Source organism: Medicago sativa, chromosome 8 (assembly GCF_051527215.1).
Source record: "Medicago sativa cultivar Bolivia chromosome 8, Bolivia_mono, whole genome shotgun sequence".
Lineage (NCBI taxonomy): Eukaryota > Viridiplantae > Streptophyta > Magnoliopsida > Fabales > Fabaceae > Medicago > Medicago sativa.
The window spans coordinates 41,498,155-41,520,317 of NC_140756.1; the positions used below are offsets into that span (position 1 = coordinate 41,498,155).

The following is a 22,163-nucleotide window of genomic DNA, read 5'->3' on the forward strand; positions in this document are numbered from 1 at the left end:
TTCCACGAAAGCGTCCCGAGCAGATTTTTACACAGTATCATTATTAAATTATACCCCACCTCTCCCTTGTATTGTGGGCCAGGAAAGAATTTAATTGGGTGATGGCTTTTCGGGATCAAATCGGGATGATTTTTTTCGGGGTAAATAGCAGCACTGTTTCACATTTATTGTATTATTATGACGTTTTGTTTAATAACAATTTTTTTGTTGGTTAACACTCTGGTTGAACATATAGAAAAAAGTACAAATATAAAATAGAGAAAAAAAACTAAAGGTGGAAGAACTGAATTCCCATTGCATTGGTTGAACATAGCTCAAGAGAGGAGATTGATAAGTTCTGATGATCTTGAACTCATGAGAGAGTGATACACCTAATTTGGCAAGTCAATCAGTATAACAGTTTCCTTCACGCTAAGTATGTTAATGAATAAACATAACATTCCAATCCCTCGACATAAATGAATGAATGATATCTATAAGAGGAGCATAAGAATGAGTAGGTGATACTCCGTCCTTGATAAAACTCAAAGTTGTTTGAGAATTTGACTTGCAAATGATGTCTCTGGATCCATGATCCTAAGTAAGTTCCAATCTATACAAAATAGTACAAAGTTCATCATTATTATTAGTACCATGACCAAAACATTCCACAAAACCAATGATTCAAGCACGAACTGAATTCCTGATAAGACCCCAAAGCCTGGCCTTCAAGGGTTTACCTATTGAACTACCATAAACATCAACTTTAATCATATTATCTGGGAACCAACCTTAGGAGCGGGGATAAGAAAAGGACCATCAAAAACCATCTTGGTGGAATTAAAGAGAGAGTAGATTTAGCTAAAAGTATACCAGAGAAAGTGACTAATATCGAAAATAAGCTTCACCATTTCCAGACTTCAAAATAAACCAACATCCGATGAGAAATAGAATGATATGTTGGACGGTTGCATACATCTTAAACCATAAACAAAGATTATCTCCATAAGGATCATTATGAAAATCAAGTATGGTTATGAGATACTGAAATATTGATGAAGTGAATGATACATTTGTAGGATGAACACACGTTGTAAAAGAAAACGTCGGCATGCTATATCACTACTCAACACCATCTCAATTCTCATGCATTTTTTTATTAAATACTCGAGACAAAAATCCTTTTTTTTTACTATTATTTTATGTAAGAAAAAGTACAAAATTGTGAAGAAAAAGACCAAAACTTCATTTAAAAAAAAATAGACTGCATTGTGGACAAAATTGTTGAACATAGAATATTTAGACAGAACTCTATCCCCGTGCTTGGCACCACTGGTGTTCATACTAGTTTACAAATTAACCATGACTCATCTGATTGGATCAATCTAGATTCTTTTTAGAAACTAGTGACTCTTACCCTAAAGTATCTACTAAACTTTGATCTAATTAATCTATTATTGGACACATCTTGTATCATTGCATAGACAAAAATTATAAAACTTTTATCCCTAATAAAACTATAAATCTTGTTTACTATAGGAGAATTTTAATTTAAACCAGTGCACACAACAGAATAATTATTTTTACCACTATGGGTCCTTTACATGATAATAGAATTCAAGATACTCTGAAAGAAGCCTTGCTCCCCCTAACTATAATTATTCAAAGTTGTAAAATTAAACTTATAAAGGTTTATTATATACATACCATTAACATTAACAATTATCCAACATGCATATATTCATACCATTAACATTAACAAGAATAACTATTTTAGTTTAGGAATAATTTCTGACGATGAGTTCAATTCCATCATCATGAACTGATTATTTACTAGTGTCAATAGCATTATCACTTGAATTGGATAACATCAATGAATTTGTACAGTACTGCTTTTCAGAAATAAAGTCACTTAAGTTTGATTTTGTTTAAGCAACACCTCCTTAATCACTTTGTCCAAGTTCATGTATGAACCACCTCCTGGTCTCGTGTCCTCCTCCGCCTTCTTCTTCAACTCATTTGTCTTTTGCCTCATCTTCCTTCCTTTCTCTCCCACCATCAATTCATTGACCAGCATCTCCACCTCCTCTCTCTTGACATTGGTGTCAATTTCGATCCCAATCTCCCATTCGTTGCAAATGTATCTGCTGTTTGTCGGCTGATCAGCAAAAAATGGCCAACACAACATTGGCACTCCAGCACATATGCTCTCAATGGTTGAGTTCCATCCGCAGTGAGTTAGGAATCCACCAATTGAAGGATGGTTCAACACTTTCTCTTGTGGACACCAACTCGCGATTAGGCCTCTATCTGAAATTTCATTCACAAACTCAGATGAAAAAATCACCGAGCCACCAATGACAAGATCAGGCCTAATGATCCACAAAAAGGGTTTCTTGCTGTTGGCCAAACCCCATGCAAACTCTAACAATTTTTCTACAGACATGACTGTGGTGCTGCCAAAATTTACATAAACAATAGATCCCGGTTCTTTCGATTCAAGCCATGCAAGACATTCAATGTCTTCTTTCCAAAGACTTGAATCTAAAGACGCCAAGTGATTCTGTGGACTTTGATTTAAAAAAGAAACAAAAGGGCCAATGATGTATAGAGAAGGGAACATAGAATAGAGAACATTCATAACATCACTCTCAAGCTCATTGAACGTATTAAAAACAATAGCAGAGGCTCTGTGAAATCTATCGACTACTTCAATGATAAATTCTATCAACGAATCATTAGGATTTGTTGTCCTTATGCAAGTAAGAAAGTCCTTCAGTCTGAAATTTTGCAGACCTGGAATCCAATCAACTTTAGTGTCCAAATATCCATTTGTTAGATAACTCTCATCTGCAAATCATAACTCCAAAAGTCAGTAGCTTGACGCTATATATAACAAGGTTTTAAATCATGGCCGTAACATCAATTGCAATCGTGTCCCGATTTTGATATTATACATAAAATCGAAACCAAATATGAGTGATACAAACTCAAGAAAGAAGAGGAGTATAGATTGTTACCTTTGAGGGGTATGACACCTTTCTCAATCAATATACGTAAATGTAAAGCAGACAAGAAAGAACAAGCACTAGATGGGATAAGGAGAACAATTGGGAGTGCAAGTTCTTCAGCAACTTGTATGGTAACTGACATGAAACTATCAGAAATTAAGCAAGTAACAGGAGGTATAAGACCAGATTTGGAAGAGTCATGAAGTTTAGCAAGAAGTTCACGAAAATGGTCGATGAAGTTCGTTCTGATCAATTCACGAAGAGATTGGAAGTCTTGACTAACATCATCACCTTGTGAAGTTGAACCATCTGGAATGGTCTCAAAGTCAAAGTCAGTGAGACCATCAAAGGGTATTGGACCGATTGACTTGAGCAAGCGTTTGTGGTTGTATTCAGTGTTGACAATTAATGTTATGTAAAAGCCTCTAAGGTGAAGTAGTTTTGCTAGTTTTAACATTGGATTGATATGACCTTGAAGTGGATATGGAGTTAACACTGCATGTGGTTTTTTCTCAGCAAAATTACTCATCTCTGGTTTTTTTTCCTTCTTCTTATGAAATGTTAACGTGAGTATAGATCTTTCTTTAGTAAAAAGAAAAGGCCAGTATCAGACTATGGAATATATGTAAGAAAATAAACTAAAAAGTTGAGCACGTAGACACTCTTAACGTGTACACCTCTTTGTACCACTCTGAAAAATTTCAGTTAACCAAATATATGGTCTCTGTGACCATATTTTTTAGTTGCGTGACCACTGTTTTTCCAGAATTTATTTGGTTAATTAGGTGGAAAAATAATAGTCACGCGCATTTAGTTGCGTGACCACATGTTTTAACTTCTAAATAGTAATCATGCAAGTGAAAAAATATGGTTACACAGACTACATATTTATTTAATTGAAATTTTTTAAATGGTACAAATGAATGTACACATCAAGAGTGTCTACCAATCTTTATTGAAATCAAGGAGTCTATGAGTAAAAATATGGTTACACGTATCCTTACATATTCTAAATATTATTTTGCTTTATATGATCTGTCGTGTAAAAATGTGGTAGGTAAAGCTTTATAATAAAATAATGGACCGGCCATAGTATATACCCTGCTATACGGTTGTGGTTGAAGATATCGAACAATTTTTTGCAAAATGGACGAATGATTCATATCATATCATTTCTCCATCAACTAGCACTTATTTGATAGGCAAATGTTAACATGTGCCCCAAGGGCATATGTTAGGGAATTTAAAATAGAAATAATTCCCTTAAAAATTGTGCATTCAACTTTATTCAACTTTTCAAAGTCAAACTTTTGTTCTTTTCTATGAAGAATTTCTAATTTTGGATTTCGAACAAGACCCTATTTTTAAGAGTCCCACATCGGTTAGGAGTTGGCCTGACAATTTGTTTATAAGTGGGGACAATCCTCACCTCACGAGCCGGTTTTGTGGGGTTGTGTTAGGCCCAACCACGATTTCTAATATGGTATCAGAGCCTCTTCACGATTCTTTGGGCCACCTGTTATCAGGTTTCCGTTATCGGGCCACCCGTCATTTATGTTCACACTTCAGATGTGCAATCCTGAGCGTGAGGGGGTGTGTTAAGAGTCTCACATCGGTTAGGAGTTGGCCTGACAATTTGTTTATAAGTGGGGACAATCCTCACCTCACGAGCCGGTTTTGTGGGGTTGTGTTAGGCCCAACCACGATTTCTAATACCTATTTGATATCATTAACCCCAACTGTCCTCTTTTATTTTTTTTAATGTTCATAATTTGAAAATTATATCAGACGTTGTTAGTTATTTTTAGTTGTTTTTTAGGATAAAGAAACGAAATAATATATATATATATATATATATATATATATATATATATATATATATATATATATATATTAGGGAGAAATAAAATATATTTTAAATGTTGTTTTGATTATTTTTGTTATAAAAATACATCTAATAAATAAATCGATATCTTTTGACACCCCTATTTCAATTAGCTTTTGACAAACCAGCTTTTTACTGTAACTAAATATAAATTATTGAATAGATAATTACAAAATATACTAACTTATTCAAATAAAAAATTAGGGTAGCCAAACCTACCCTACTCATACTCATACAGTCTCACCCTGCACACTGTTCCCTCTTTTATAACAAAATCTACTACATTATAATATATTGATAATGTTTAGAATCCAACTTTAGATCCTTTTTAAGGTCTATACTCTATATTAGTAGCACTAATATATAATACCTTGAATATTTTCTCATTTCTTTTCGCGTATCTTGCTATCTCTTAAGATCCTGTTATTTTGTAGTTTCTTTGACGAATAAATTTATGCGGATTTAGTTGGTAATCCTAAATCCATAGTGTTTGTTTGGTTCCATTAGATGAGTCAAAATTGATTGTGAAATGTTTTTGTTGTTTTCGAGTACGATTGATATTGTTTCTAGAATTGACTATACTTAAAGTTGTGATTTATAACTTTTAATTATAAAATTGATTTTCAAACATAAATTTAAAGTTCAACTCACATTTTACGTAAATATATTATAATATAAATTCATTTCTAGTCAAAATAAATCTTACAAAATCAATTGTTTCAAAATTAATTCTCGTCACATAAGTGTAGCGACTTGCGCTACTTAAGACCAGACCGGACAGCATATCAACAACATATGTAAAACAAAGAGCCGGCAGAAGGTGTATAGTAAATCCGCATCTTGCAGGTACAACAAATTTTGTGCCGTCTTTCCGGCTTAATGTTCAACAAAGCACCCACATTGTCCCAAATCCAAACTAAACTATCCTTCTTCCTATATAAATATTATCACATAGCTAGCTAGCAGCAGAAAATTAAAATGGCTATTTGTACTACTCGTTGTTTGTTCACTTTCCTTGTGTTCTTCTGCCTCGTCTTTCACCTTATTTCTGCTGGTTAGTCTCTCCTATCTTTCCGGCTTGTTCACACTTTAAAAATTAGTATATCATTTCATTTATATGCATATAAAAAATTCGATATATTAAATGAAAAAACTTATACATTTTTTTAAATACTTTTCGTACGATTCTTAATCTATGAAACACGAGCACTCCTTGGATTAGACGTGAACGACACCGACACATATGATTATATTGAATTATGAGATTTTTTAAAATTATTAACGGTGTCGTCGTGTCTGATGTCTGTTTCCGTATCCATGTTTTGCTAATTGAGTGATTTTTTTTCCTTTATATATTCAGAGGTTCGAATTGCTGCAGCAATTTGTCAACAGCCAAGTGGAACATGGTCTGGACCTTGTGTCGGCTCTAACATATGCAATGACCAGTGCAAAGAAAGAGAGGGTGCTGTTGGGGGAGGCTGCCACATTTTGGCTTGTTACTGTCATTTTTTCTGTAATGGAGACTAAAATATGTTAGATAACCGTGGCAAAGTACATAATTAAGGACGGTGTTAAGAAATAAAAAAATGTTAAGATAAATTTGATGCAATTAATGTCCGTGTAAATCTTTATATATTGTCAATCAATTATAAATCATCCTGTTGGTCATTCCTTGGGGGTTGGAGGTACAATTAATCTTTTGAATTATATGAACTACAATTAATCATTCCTTGTGATCTGATAAACTATTCATTTCATTGGCCAGCAAAAGTTTGACCCTTTTTGTAAATTAAATGATCTACAACTTGTTTGTGTGGGACAAGGTTTTAATGGTTGAGTTGTTGGATGTGATGGATTTGTTTCTAGTTTTAGTGAATGTAGACTCCTGGTTCGATAAGGCTTCTCTTGATGGAGTGTTTTCGGTTCAATCCTTGTATGACCATCTCTTGGAGAGGTCTTTGGGGGTTGGAGGTAGGGTATCTGACTTGTCTCTTACTATACCTCTGGTCTGGATGATTGGCCCCCCTTAAAAAAGTCTAGGTGATGTCTTGACAACTTCTTCTTGATAGGATCTCGACTAGAGCTAATTTTTTTAGGCATGAGGTTATTAGCAATGTGATGGGTTCCTTTTGCGCTATCCACGATGTGTGTAGAGATTATGTTGATCATCTTTTTGTTACATGTTGGGTGGCTTCTAAAGTTTGGTATATGGTGTTTAGATGGTTAGGGTGGGTAATGGTTTTGTTAGAGATTTGATGTGTCTTTTCGAGGTGTTTACGATGTTATGGCAGGGATAAGATTTGACGCAGTCTTTTGTTAAACTGACATATTGTTGTGAAAGAACAATTGGATACTCTAATGTGTGTACAAGTGTGCATGACCATATAATCAAATTATGACTTCAAAGGAAAGCATTTTGGTACTTAAGAGTGAAGTGAAAATAATAGACACAAGGAAGAGGGGTTTGAATTGTGACCCTTTTAAAATTAAACATGTAACTTAAAAAGTAATTCTCAAGCTGAAACTTGGAATGGTTAAGTTAAAAACTGACTTCAGAACGTTCTGAAGTATGAGTGCAAAAACAGTTTAATAAAGTAAATGTGTTTGTGTGTTGTGTTTACAGTAAGTAAAAGTATAAGGAAGTGAAGAAGAGCACACAAAAATTTATAGTGGTTCACCCAATGTGGGTTAGTCCACTCCTCACAATCTTGTGAGAGTTTCCACTATGATACTTGAGATAACCTCTCAAATCATGCACCTTACAATATTGTTCACCTGAACAATTACAACAATTGTATTCTCTAAGCCTCGGCAGGTTTTCACCTTCTTGCTAATTTACTCACTTAAACTTTTACACCATCTGTTCAAGCTAACACTTTAGTACCCCTAAAGCTAGATGAGACTTTCTTTACAATTTGTTTGGAGTTTGAATGATTGAAATCAGACAAGAGAAGAAGAATGGAGGGAGAAGTTTATCTTTATAAAGATAAGAGAGAATTGATTTACACTTAAAAAGACTTCTTGGAATCTTTGTGATGATCAATTTTTTGCTAAAGCTTCACAACAATGTTCTTGTTGGTTTTCTTGCTGCTTTGCAATGGTGCAAGTAATGTTGAGCCTTTCACTTCTATTTATAGAGTTCTTGGGGTCTTGTAGCCGTTCGAGGGTGACCAATGGTTTTGTACCATGTGTCCTGGGCCCCACTAGATTTTACTTGAAAATCTAGGTGAACATTCTGAACTTCAGAATGTTGTTGTGTTCTTGAGAATACATCATAATGTTGTTGCATTCTTTATGATCTTCATTTGGGTTCATCATGATATTCATCTGGGTTCATCATGTATGAATGTAGACATGAGTTTCCGGGTTCATCATATGATTTTCATATGAATTTTTGGGCATTATCTATGAGTAGTGTAATTTACACTAACATCAAAATGTTGTTGGGTAATGTCTTTCCAAATTTGTCTTGGAACTTGTGCATGAGAGAGAAAAGTGGATTTGTCACTTCTAATATATACATGAGTTCTAATATTATTGAGTGTAGGTTAGTGTTTTCTTGTCTATCTGGGCTGCTAGCTAGATACAGGAGGATCTTTTCCGGTTAGGAGCAAGAGATTTCAACATTTTTTTTGAGGCAGCGAATTTATTAATAGCCACGCACCAGAAGTGCAAACGGCAAGAAAAATACAAAGAGGCTAAGATAGACTATATCAAACTAATGCCAACAAGAGCACAATATGGAATAGAACAGTCCCAACAAAAAGAAGTAAAAGCCCCTGATACAATAAACAGACAGAACCGCAAAAAACTCCTTCCCAGCCGAAACAGACTTAGCGGAACAGGCACATCACCTCTTAGCGGAATAGGCACATCACCTGTAACAGCAGCCAAAATTACGGCAAGGCCTCAGACACGCATAAGGCATTCTCTAGGGTTCTACGACCATTCATAAAAAAGACACGAGGCAACCTTTAACCTACTCAACACCCAAAACCAAGACTCCAATTTGATACCCTCCACAATGTCATCAAAATCCTTTGTTTGATTTTTTAAAAATCCTCGCATTTTAACATATGTGTGTTATTGCATATTTTATGAGTGGTGTATGTGTGTTTGAGCATCCCTTGGTCTAACTTAGATATAAATAAAATCTTTTTTGCTGTTTAATTTCAAAAATAAAATTGCAATCATCATGCATATATAAACTATTATCCTACCAATTAATCGTATTTGAGGACTAAGTACAAAGCAACGAGTGTTCATTATACAAATATTTCTATTGGTACTTCATGCTCATTTTCTCACCAAAGATCAAACTGAATACACTTCCTAATACCATAAATTCAGGTAAAATAATAAATTAGACAATTCAAAATTATCAAATTGTAAATTTACCTGAGTGGTTTTAGCACGAGAATCAACATATTCACGATTGCCTTTTTTCATGTGTTGTTTTTTGTGCAATTCATTAATAAGTGGAAGTCGCCCGAGGGTGCATTTCTAATTTAGCACGACATAAAATTAATTGTAAGTGGTCAAAAATAAAGTTAGTTAGAATTTGTGAGTAACTAAATATATATAAATATATAAAAATTAAGAATTAAATGTATTTTTACCATGCATTGACTGGTTGTAAAAGAACCTGCAGAACCACCTGAGTGCAGGCAACCTCCCTTCTCTGACGCTCGGTTAACTTTTCCAATTTGTGAATGTTTTTTAAATGTTGGATCTGTAGCCCAATGATCTACTAGGCGAGGCCAAATGTCTTCTCCTATAAACATTGGAAACCATTTAGGTTTTTCAGCATGCTTTCGTCTAAATGTTGACATCATATCTGAGAAACGGTTTTGAGCTCGGTAGTGAAAATTCTTCTTATCTTGAGCATCGTAGCGAGACTCCCAAACACATTTTTTCTGCATCAAATGTATTATCAAAATCAACTTAATATTTTTATAAACTCGCTTTACCTCTCATTAAATTGATTATTGTAAACATAGTTCCCAAATAAAACATATGAACTAAATCAGATGCATTAGTAACTTCAAAATGTTTAACCAACATTTTCAAATGCATTAGTAACTTGACCATGAATCAGAACTTTTATGTATTTATTTCAAGTTACCTGAAACTAACCAAAAATCAACTCCTCGTCAACATCACTATAAACTTTCCAAAAATGCTTGAAGTTGGTTTGTATTGCCAACCTAATGTATTTGGCTACAACCGCATTGGGCTCCAACCTAAATAAAAATTTGAAATATATGAATTAAATTGTTAATTTCAAAAGTTAATAAAAGTTAAGTCAAAATATAAATAGAAAATTAATTTGTTAATACTTACCCTAGATCAATAGGCTTGATAATAAATCGATTACAGATTGGATGTTTTGCATGATGCTCAATATATTGCTCGTCCTCCTCATCACCATCCTCCTCCCGGTCTTCCTCCTCCTCCTCTTGGTCTTCCTCCTCATCCTCTTGATGTTGTCCCTCATCTTGCTCTTGTTGTACATGTGGCAGCACATATTGTTGATCATGTTGTTGCTCCTGGTTCAAAATGGTGGGTACTGGCATGAAGACTTTAGCAGATGGTTGTGAAGACAACATATTCATGAATTCTCCTGATGGATTTAAACATGGTCCATGAATAAGTGGACATTGTCGAAAATTTGGGGAGTGTGAATGGACAGATGAAGTAGTGGGTGTAGGGAATGGAGTAGTGATGTATGTGGGTGGATTAAATGAAGGGAATAGTGGTTGAGTGTGTGTCGGGAATGATGGATTTGTGTAGGGACATGTGAACGATAATTTGGGGAGTGGGAAGGACAGTTGAAGTAATGGGTGTAGGGAATGGAGTAGTGATGTATGTGGCTGGAGTAGGTGAATGGAATAACAGTTGAGTGAGTGTTGGGAATGATGGATTTTGTGTAGGGTATGATGGATGTGTCTGCGCAGGATGTGGATGCAATTGATATGTAGGAAATGGCGCACAACAAGTTGGTGGAGTCTGTATTGTTGAAGAACCATGATCATTTTGAGTCAGCATCGGAATAAACTATAACGACGGGTCTGTCTCAACTATATGTTCAACGAATTTCATCCTCCTCCGTTTAGTACCCGTTTTGTTTTCACCTTGTTTGGATGGCATCGCTGAATAACTAAAGAAAAATAATAAACATGAGTAACAGAGATCAAAATAGCCAAACTTATCTAAAATGTAGTAACAGAGATCACAAATATGGCTATTAAGAGTGATCCAATGTATATAGCAGTAGCACAAGCAAAGAAAAGAGCAAAGAACTCTTAATTTTAACCAACCTTGTGTTTCAGTCTAACTGACACTCTTAATTTTCATTTATCTAGTTTTTGACAAACATATGCATTTCAAAATAAATATTAATCCTAGAAAACGGGCTAACTGGGAGTAGACAAAAAGACAGAAACATGAGTTGTTTTGCCTTTGTAAATTTTGTCGTATAACATTATTGTAGTTGCAATCACACTAACACAATTCTCAACTTTATTTTCAAAAACATGAGTGCAACTAATAAACTGGCTGCTAGCTAGGTTCAAAACCAAAAAAAGGTCTTACTTAATAGACCACATACAAAATCAAAAAGGATCCCCAAATGATTATAAACCCTAATCCCCAAAGAATAACCAATTGAATAAAAAATCATAAAAATCCACCAGAAATCGTCAACTTAAAGCTAGAATGAAAAATGAAATTTGGGGGGAAAAAGGGTTTTGTGGGTTCAGTGAAAAATCAAAAACAAAAATGGAGAATGTCAACTCAGCTTGATTCTTTTTAGCTTCTATTGAAAGATTTGAGAAGAATCGCTAAAAATATTTCAAAGATTATAAACCCTAATCACCAAATCATACAACAAAAGAATGAGAATACCTTTGAATAATTGATTGAGTTCTTCAACGGTGAGAAGGAAAATTGACTGATTTTGGTTCTGTGTGTGTGTGAGAGAGAGAGAGAGAGAGAGAGAGAGAGAGAGAGAGAGGAATGTGCTCTCCTTGTGTCAAAATGAATTTTTGTTATTGAAAAAAAAGGAAAAAGAAAATAAAATGAAAAAACTTGAAAACTAGGATGCGCCACATGAAAAAAGTGAGCGGGAGAGTGAAAAAAAAGGGAAAAATGTGCTTCTATAAAACTAAGAGAAATTCTCTCAAAAAAAAACTAAGAGAAATTTTACACAATAGATAATGTTTAAAGAGTGTTCCGGAGACACTCGTTAACAAGACTCTAAAACTAAAAAAGAAGATAAAGACACATTAAAACTTCTTATTATTACTTTAAAACTAATAAACTCATCATTACACTGAAATGCTACATAATATTTCAAAAAAATTGAAATATTACACAAATATTTTAATCAAAATCCTATATATCACCATCACTATCTGTATCACCCCCGTTGTAAGACATGTTATCTCCACTGCTATTTGTCACCTCCTCATTGTCATCCAACAAGTTAACTTCAACTTCTTGACCACCAACTTCTTAGTCAACCAAACCTGTAATTGGTTCGACTTCAATTTAATTAGGAACAGATGACATTTCATTGTCTTGGTAAGCTGCTTCTTCAATTTGGACGTTCGTTTCAATGTGACCTCTTGGGTTTGTCTTGATGGCAGCACACCATCCTCGTTTGCGTTGCTGAAACGAAGGATAAGGTGCATAATACACTTATTTGACATTATGTGCCATGATGAATGGGTCAAACGCATTATACCTTTTGTCCATTCGTATGTCAACAATTTTGGAGATGGGGTCAATTTCTGTCCCATTCTTAGAAGGGTTAAAACCAATCACAGTAAAATAACACAACTTTGTTCTCATGTTCTACATATTGGTAAGACAATTCATATATGTTTTTAATCACGCCATAGAAGTCATCTACACCTCCTTCTCCGACTCCTTTTACGTAAACACCACTATTATATGTTTTTTTGCCCACCATCCAATCATGAGTATGGAATTTATATCCATTCACAAAGTAAGTGTTATATTCTTTAGCAAGCCTCTCTGGCCCTCGAGCTAGTCCTCTCGGATGACTGGCCCCTCTAGTAGGTTCAATAATTGATACTTGATGTTTAAACTATTCTGGAAAATTAGCATATATATAACCAGAAGATTGTTGTTAACTAACGTTTGCCCAACTCAAAAATGCCCTGTGGTGAAATTCAAAAGTTAACTTCAGTAATATTAAAAAATATATATGAGATTAAAATAAACATATACATGATGGACGTACTCGAGGTATGGTTTAACTTCAGTGCAATTAATCAACACATGAACTTCAGCTGACCGCAACTCTTCATCTTTCATCCAATATTCTTTGTTTCCAACATGACGTCCGGGAAGAAAAAAGACCGATAAGGCAAATGAGTGACTTCCACTTGTAGCATCAACTTCATTTTGTGTGTTTGTTGGAGTCAATGTCAAGTTTTTGAAGTAATGAGAGATAAAATGTGTTGCTTCCGTATGTGCGTAAGCTGTGCATATTGATCCCTCAACCTTAACTTTATTCTTCACACATCGCTTTGCATCACCCGTGAATCTTTCAAATGGATATATCCACCTATATTGAACAGGTCCGCCGAGCATGGATTCGTAAGTGAGATGCACCGACAGATGTTCCATAGAATCAAAGAAACCCGGTGGGAATACTTGCTCAAGTTTACAGAGAGTGACTGACATATTCTGGTCCATTTTAACAAGTTCATCCGTTCTTAGAGTTGAAGCACAAATATCTTTAAAAAATTGGCTAACTTTAGCAATGGTTTTATAACATTGTTTGGCAATGAACTAAACGCAATTGGAAGTAAGTGTTCCATGAAAACATGACTTTTCATCCCACACAACTTTCCCTTATTGACATTGGCACACCTTGCTAAATTAGAAGAATAACCATATGGCATACTCAGCTCTTTTAACCACATGCAAACAGATTTTGCTTCATCAGAGGTTAGACTAAGAATAACCTTTGGGTTTTCAAAATTTTCCATTTGGAAGAGGTTGTAGTTCCATTTCTGGTCTCTTACAATGAACCGACAAATTGAGTCTAACCTTCTCATTATCTTTTGTTTTATCTGAGACATTCATCACTGTGTGAAGTATATTGTCAAAAAGTTCTTTTCAATGTGCATAACATCAAGATTATGTCTCAGTAAATTGTCTTTCCAATAAGGAAGGTCCCGAAAAATAATTCTTTTGATCCAGTTGTGCTTTTCCCCGTATTCATCGTATCTGATTCTTTTGCCAACATCTGGGAATCTTGATAGCCCAGGGACCCTACAGAACACGTTTTGAGATGATATCTTAGGAGGCAGACCATCTTTTTCTGTTTTATCTTTCCTGAACATATTTCTTTTCCTCCAAAATACATGACTTTCTGGTAAAAACCTCCTATGGTCAAACCATGAAGCCTTTCCTCCATAGTCCAAAGTAAACACCTTTGTGTGCTCCATACAATGAGGGCAAGCAAATCTACCATGAGTACCCCAACCAGACAACATCCCATATGCGGGAAAGTCGTTGATAGTCCACATCAAAGTCGCCTTCATATTGAAATTCTCCCTCTTTGCAATATCATATGTCAATTGACCAATCCACAACCTCTTCAGATCATCAATCAAGGGTTGTAAAAAGACATTAATGCCATCAAGTGGACTCGATGGTCCCGGTATAAGACAAGTCAAGAACATGTACGGTTTTGACATACACATCTTAGGAGGGAGGTTATACGGGGTAGGGTTAATAGTGTTTTACCCCCTGTAAATTTTTTCGTTTTGGTTTTCGTCCTTGTAAAATTATTTTTTTCCAGAATAACCACCCTAATAGGCCATTCCAAAACCAAAATTTCTGGAATTTTTTTTCTAAAAATGGCCTATTAGGGGGTATTTTGGAAAAAAATAATTTTACCAGGATGAAAACCAAAACAAAAATTTTATAGGGGTAAACCCGAAAATGACCTATATTATAGGGGGTAAAACACTATTAACCCTATGGGGTAACAAGAATATGGCGTTGCAGACGCTTGGATACATGGTGTAAAGCCATCAGAGCATAATCCCAATCTCACATTTCGTGGATCTGATGCAAAATCATGATGAACTGGGTCAAAATGCTTCCATGCCTCACCGTCAAAAGGATGCCGCATCACAGGTGCATTTGACTTATTGTAGTAACGCCATGTCATTTGACCAGCAGTTTGCATTGATGCATACAACCTCTGCAGTCTTGGTATTATTGGCAGGTAAAACATTGACTTAACTGGGATTCGTTTGTGATTACAGTGAACATCATCATTGCGAACAACATACCTCGGTTCATTGCAAAATTTACACTCCTCTAGTGCACCATCATTTGTACCGAATTCATTGTCATAGAACAACATGCACCCATTACTGCAACAATCAATCGTTTTAGATTCTAATCCCAACTTCGACACTAATCTTTTGGCCTCGTAATAACTTTTCGGAAGATTGTCTTTGATGGGAGTAGCATCCAAAAGCATTTTCATGAAGTGCTCCAAACACTTATTAGGTACATTCCAATTTGACTTGGCAGCTAAAAGTCTCGCGCACATGGATAATTTAGAGTCATTCGATCCTTCAAACAATGGTTCATTTATCTTTTCCAACAGGTTGTAAAAATTTTGTGCTTTCTTGTTTGGGGGTAGCTCCTCTTCAACCGGCTCATCATAAGACATGTTCACTCCAAGAGCGACACCAATCATATCACCCATCATGTCAAACTATTCAACATTCTCTGTATGTGTTCCACTGCATGAAGCACGTGTATTCACATCGAACCTAATATTAATAGGCGACATTTGTTCACCATGATTAGGCCACACCCAATAGAAATCCATAAAGCCAACTTTTTTTTAAATGTTTGGTGACATCTTCTCCGCTCTGTATCAATCTACACGTACAAGTAAGACATGAACATCTTATCCCTCCCTCCCTCTCATAAATGTTTTGTGACATGGCGAAAGCAACGAATCGATGAATTCCTTCTTCAAATTGCGGTTTAAGTTTGGTTCTCCCCGGAAATGTTCTATCGTACATCCAACTTCGGTAGTAATAATATTGATCCATCTTTTGCATTGTTGACATTTGGTTAAATTCTTTTTAAAAAAAAAAAAAACTATTTGTGCATTTCTTAAAACAAAAACTAATATTTATGCATATTATATTTTTTTATACCAATATGCATGCCTATTTAATCAATAAAGTTATATATAAATAAATTTAAAATACATATGTAATAATATTAAATTAATTTAAGAAACTAACCTGATCAAGTTGTAATCTGATGAAAAATATCCAGGAAAATCAACAGCGACAACAACCGCAACATGTACGTCTAACGACAAAAAAACTATCAAATTAGTTATTTACAATTTACATGGATTACACATATTATATATCACATCAAGGCCGGACCCTTGGGGTGCAAACAGCGCTACTGTACCGGGCCTCCAAAATTTGGGGGCCCAAAATATTTTTTTATTTGTAACATGAATGTAAAATAGGGATATATATTAATAACGCTGTAAAAATTGCAATTTTACATAAGTGGCCTAGTGGTATTGCATTGTGGAAGAGGTATTGCATTGTGGAAGACGCCTTGAGGTCATGGGTTCAACTGGAAGACGCCTTGAGGTCATGGGTTCAACTCTCCTCATTTTATTTAATTTTTTATTTAATTTTTCTTTACCTCTTTCATTAATTTTTTTTTCTTTCCAGCATATAATACAGCCAAAACACTCATATGTCCTCCATATCCTCTTATCTCCTTAATTTAATTCACTCCTGAACCTAATAAACTACATATTTTTCCAAATAAAAACACTATTTTTTATTATTATTTTAGAGCACTTGTAATTTTGGATACATAATTGTCGTATAAAATAGCAAAGTTTAACAACAAATGTTATAATTATCCTCTCAAAAAATAAAATAAAGAATATAATTTTTTTTCTCTTTTAAAAAAACTACATTTTTTTTAATTAAGGGCCTCTCTTTTTCATGAGAACCGAGCCTCCATTTTCCTAGGAACGGCCTGTATCACATGTATGTATACTAAAATTTACGAACTAAGATTTTTGTTACTATGATTTTTACTAACTAGCATTTTTATTACTACCTATTTACCAACTAACAATTTTTGTAATTAAGTGACGACATTTTTATTACTAACAAATTTTTTTCACAACATTTTAATCACCAACTAACATTTTTACTAACTAATATTTTTAATAATTTTTTTAAAGAAGCTAATTATTTTAAAACTACTTAACTTTTTACTAACATTTTTTTTTACCAACACAATTTCTTTTTACAAATTAACATTTTTACTACTAATTAACCTTACATTTAAGGAATTAAAAATAAAAATCAAAAATAAAAAAATTAAGCAATAAATAGAAAAAATTAAGCATCAACAAGAAATTGACAGTGAGATTATAAATAACTATGATCAAAAGTATATAACTAATTAATGATAGTGAGATTATAAATAAATTGATAAATTAACATTATAAAAAAACTAAATCAACAATACACATAAAATAAAAATACATTTGTAAAACTTACCAATAACAATGATTTGATGCTAAATTTCAGATGATTTCAGTGAAAATGATTTTTAGAAGAATATCTGCATTTTTTAGAAGCTATGAGCATTTAGAGATTGTAGAAATTATTGAAGAGGGCGGTAGGTAATATAATTAAAAGTTTGCTGTAAAAATTACTGAGGGAAATTATTACAAGCTAGCTGCCATGCTATATAAAATCCTTGTTTAATTCATTACAAGGGTCATACACGTTTTGAAAAGTATTTAATAATGACAACATGTTTTCCGAGGAAAATGTTCCTCGGTATTAAACTTGGAAAAGTGTGCCCCACCGAGTTTGCAAGAGGGGGGAGCAGAGATTCTGACATGTGCATACCAAGGAAAAACCATAATTTTAGCAAGAAACCATGGTTCCTCGGAAATTTTTGGTCGGAATACTCAAGCTTTCTTGTAGTGATGAGTGTCAAAAATGAGGATGAAATTTGAATTGGAGCAGCAAAATTTATTTGAATCTCAACCAAGGTTCAAATTTAAACCCACTATTACATATAAAACTTGAAAGATGAATGATATTTGTATAACAATCTTTCGAATAACTTTTTGGAACAATTATTTCTTCGTCCACTTCTTTTGGGACAAAAATATGAGAGTGAAAGAGAAAAAGAGAAGTAAGAACATAATGTATGTAGGAGATAGAGAGATTTATCTCGAAAGTTATCACAAAATGATTTTACAAATATCATTTCTCAAACTCAAAACCTAGGATTGTCTAAAAAAAAAAATCTAGGACTGAATTCTTGATATTAATCACATGTATGGTTCTACTTTTGACTGTTGCTTCTTCACTTTCATGCGTTCACATTCGTTTGTGTGTTTCATGTTATGACTGGGAGCTACTTGGTAGCACTACCAGGGGAGTAGTGAGTGAATGTCTGATGGTTCACGTCTACTGTAACAAATTAAGGTTGCTTATAAATTTAACAATTCGGATGGATGCTTTGATATGCTAGAAAAACTTCATTTTGTTCTTTCCGGATACACTTATTATGACCCAAACTTGTATTTCATGAATTTGTTAAATTTATGTATTTAACAATAAACTCGTTTTCAAATTAGTCGGTCTTTTAGATAAGATATTAAGTTTTAAGAAAAATGAAAAAATAAACCCTTTTATTTTTACGTATCTCAGTATACATTTTGTGTAACACACGTAAATAAAATCTTCATGACAAACATGGGATATATATAAATCTTTCATTACAATTTACATGTTAATCAAGTTGTTGTCTTGTCGACATGCTACATGACATCAAATACTCTATATAAAAATAGTTAATCACATAAATCTAAACCAAACTTTTGAAAAACAGCCGCAATATTGTGTTTAGGTACAACGTGTTTAATGTGGCCTAGCCGAAATGTTCCTGATACAGCCAAATAATGTATGTCATGCAAAGTTGCAAAGAGAACTACTTTTCAGTTCCAATGGGTTCATGCACCATTGCGCAGTTACTTTCTCAGTGACCGACCAGTACACGGATTCATTGTATATTTGCATGCGTACATCCATTCCGTAACATCCACAAGGACCAAAACTATGTTTTGCCTTTCTACTTTTGGGTTACCATAACCAAACCAATCCTTCACATTGAATAACCAAAGAATCACCAATTATTTGCACATTGGCATGCATAGTGCAATAATCTGTTAGCAACATAAATTTACCAACCCTACGATTGACACATATGATGAGATTGACTTAAGTTTAAGGCTAGGGTTCCTCTTTTTGTATATTACACATAAATTTCATTATCATCATTGAAGATTCTCGTTTAATTCGGTCTTGTATGAGATGTGTCTTCTTAAATCTAAATTTTCTTCTTAAAAATTATCACGATATAAACAATTTCTTGGCCGATAATTAATGACCCAAATACCCAAACCCAAACGGGTCACCCAAGCCCGATAAAAATACATTATTATTATGTTGATATAAACTAGAAGGGTCGGTGACCCGGTTAGTCCTCATTCCGCTTTGAACCTCTTCGTCGGTGGGGTTCTTGGACTCCGCCGACAAGTCCATGTTGCCAAACGGTGGCACGGAAGGAACACAATAGTCATTACAACCATAATTCAGCATCCCCTGACTCTGGTTTCCTAATCCAAACTCCGGTGAGGATTCAATATCCGTCGGGTTAACCCAATCAGAGAAAAGTCCAGCACCCATGTTGTGAAACCCGAACTTCTCCTCTTGTTGTAGCATTCGAAGTGATGTCACCCGCGGCAGTGCAAAGCTCTGATCATCAATTTCCAGGAACGAGTCCAACATTTCGTCCACCTGGGACGATGATGAAGGCGAAGAACCATTGCTGCATTCTTTGGTTGAAAATGTTGGAATTTCCTTTTGCGAGCTTGAGTTTTTCTTGTATATTCGACACAAAACCCAATCATCAAGCTGCATCAATAAATCATATAAGTTAGATTCTTTACTTTTCTCATCAACAAAAATGAGCAAGGAAATATAACATGATTTTGTTGCTTACTTTTGAGCTACCAAGATTGTGTTTTCGCGAAGCGTCAAGAAGACGATACTCATGCATAATCCAATTAGTTTTTGTTCCTTTTGGTGCTTTGCCAATATAGAAAACAAGTGCTTTTTTTATGCCAACTTTTCTACCTTCAGTTGTGATAATTTTGTCTGTTCCTGTGGCTTTCCAGTAACCAGAACCAGCAACTCTGTTTGGTCTAGAACCATTTGGATATTTCCTGTCCCTTGGACTGAAGAAATACCATTCTTTCTCACCAAAATTCGCCTTGCCTGCACCAAAACCATGATAACAAAATTAAAATTGCATCTCAATTAAACAAATTAAATATAAACAACACAAAATATTTAGCAGCAGTATTAACATAGTTGTGATTTTAGTGCATGTTTCATATTACCGTATTATTGTCAGAATTTCAGTGTGATCTTGCAAAAGTTACAAGCTTGAAAGTGTAACTAACTATTGCAAAATCACAGTGGTTCACCGTGATTCTGACAAACTTACGGTAATATCAAACATACATTTAATATTTTAAAATTTAAAGACATGACAATTCTGCAATTGCAACCTGAATTGATGATAATTACCTGGAAGAACCCAAGGATCAAACTTGTACAAGTCAATTTCAGCAATAATTGGCAAAGAAAAATGATGTCCTGCAACTTTACGACATAGATACTGAACAAGAAGCTCCTCATCAGTGGGGAAGAATCTGAAACCAGGTGGTAAACTCAACTGTGAAAGAGGATCTCTCTCTGGAACTCCCATTATGATGAAAAACAAAGAACAATTGATGAAGAAAACAAAACAGTGTTTTTGTTTCTAAATTTTTAATGTTTGTTTTTCTTTCTTTTTTTTTCCTAAAACAAGGAGAGATTGCGGTTATTTATATAGGAATAGAGAAGATGCATCGTGATCTTTGTTGTGGGTACTATGTGGGACCAATTTGAGTTTGGAACCTTTAAGGATGTGCCACGTTAACGGTTTAAAAAGATGATGATTATGCATGCGGACGGACAATCTTATCTATTTACCGTACGGTCCGTGGGATTTGACGGGTCCGATTCAATGTATGAAACTGTTCATTGTTTAAAGCCAAATAAGTTAAGTTGAACTGTTGACCAAATACAATAGGAAAGTATTTAATATTTATCTCTTCCCTTCAATGAATAAAGACCTAATATATATTTATTCATTATCAAAAATCAAAAATAAGTCTTTTTTATAGGATATTCCCTCAAACAAAAGTCTTTTTAGAGGATGGGGATGTCCTAGTAGTGCATTATTAACAGAAATTAATTTTATCATATTTTTTAACTAATATATAAATATAAATATTAGCATGTAGATGATGTTTGATTTGTCTATATTAATATTTTTATAATATGAAATTTTTATAATTTTTTATCATAGATAATTGAAGAAATAAATGGTTAAAGTTGTATATTGGTGTCCAGTGATTGATTATGACAAATATTTTAAAACGGATGGAGTACATTTGGAAAGTAAATTATATATTACTATTATTCTATATTTATGTTTAATTACTATGTTGAGGTAATAATTATATTGGAAAATACAATTAATCACCAAATATTCGAACATATATTTAAAATAACTTTGTAATTTTTCAAGTGTTAATAACAAAAGTGTAGGCTCTGTCCTCGTGAGTTTAACTTAGTTGGTAAGAACAATGCATAATATATCTAAAAATTGGAGTTTAAACTCCGACCACCACAACAAAGAAAAGTGTAGGATCTGTGTATCTCTCAAAAAAGAAAAAGTGCAATAGAAAATACAAATAAATATGTGAATATGTCAATCAATTAATTATTAATTTTCTCAAAAATAATAATAATAATTGCAGAGGGTCACACAAAATAATTAAAAAACGAATAACAGATATAAAGCTACACACGTGTATATAGAGACAAAATAGTTTCACTCAGTTTCTTTCTTCTTGGTGCGAGTGTGTGCGTAAGCGTAATCTAAACATTTTAAATAGTTTTATTCGATTTCGTCATTGTCATTTTTCACGTGTGAGTTTTCACAGGACGGTGAACACGCGTCAAGTGCTTAAACTCAGGCTAGGAAAATATTATAAACATTTGAAAATAAAATCCAATGAAATTATTTATTTC

General features: G+C 33.9%; 2 protein-coding genes, 1 long non-coding RNA gene and 1 pseudogene across 3 annotated transcripts; 1 reads left to right on the forward strand and 3 right to left on the reverse strand.

Moving 5' to 3' along the window:
• Positions 1-1,539: 1,539 nt before the first annotated feature.
• LOC146899186 (7-deoxyloganetin glucosyltransferase-like) lies at positions 1,540-3,576 on the reverse strand. Its single transcript, XM_085731978.1, has 2 exons — positions 3,000-3,576; positions 1,540-2,829 (listed from the first exon to the last, which is right to left on the reverse strand). The coding sequence occupies exons 1-2, from the start codon at positions 3,517-3,519 to the stop codon at positions 1,892-1,894; spliced, it is 1,458 nt and encodes a 485-aa protein (XP_085588104.1). The 5' UTR covers positions 3,520-3,576; the 3' UTR covers positions 1,540-1,891.
• A 2,157-nt stretch (positions 3,577-5,733) lies between these two features.
• Positions 5,734-6,608, forward strand: LOC146899187 (uncharacterized). The gene is made up of 2 exons (XR_015021298.1): positions 5,734-5,929; positions 6,236-6,608. It is a non-coding gene; the product is annotated as an uncharacterized LOC146899187 (long non-coding RNA).
• An 8,261-nt stretch (positions 6,609-14,869) lies between these two features.
• LOC146899188 (uncharacterized) lies at positions 14,870-15,995 on the reverse strand (annotated as a pseudogene).
• Positions 15,996-18,698: 2,703 nt separating this feature from the next.
• LOC146899189 (NAC domain-containing protein 72-like) lies at positions 18,699-20,879 on the reverse strand. The gene is made up of 3 exons (XM_085737790.1): positions 20,610-20,879; positions 20,020-20,294; positions 18,699-19,931 (listed from the first exon to the last, which is right to left on the reverse strand). Exons 1-3 carry the CDS (start codon positions 20,788-20,790, stop codon positions 19,398-19,400), a joined length of 990 nt encoding a protein of 329 aa, XP_085593916.1. The 5' UTR covers positions 20,791-20,879; the 3' UTR covers positions 18,699-19,397.
• Between the last annotated feature and the right edge of the window lie 1,284 nt (positions 20,880-22,163).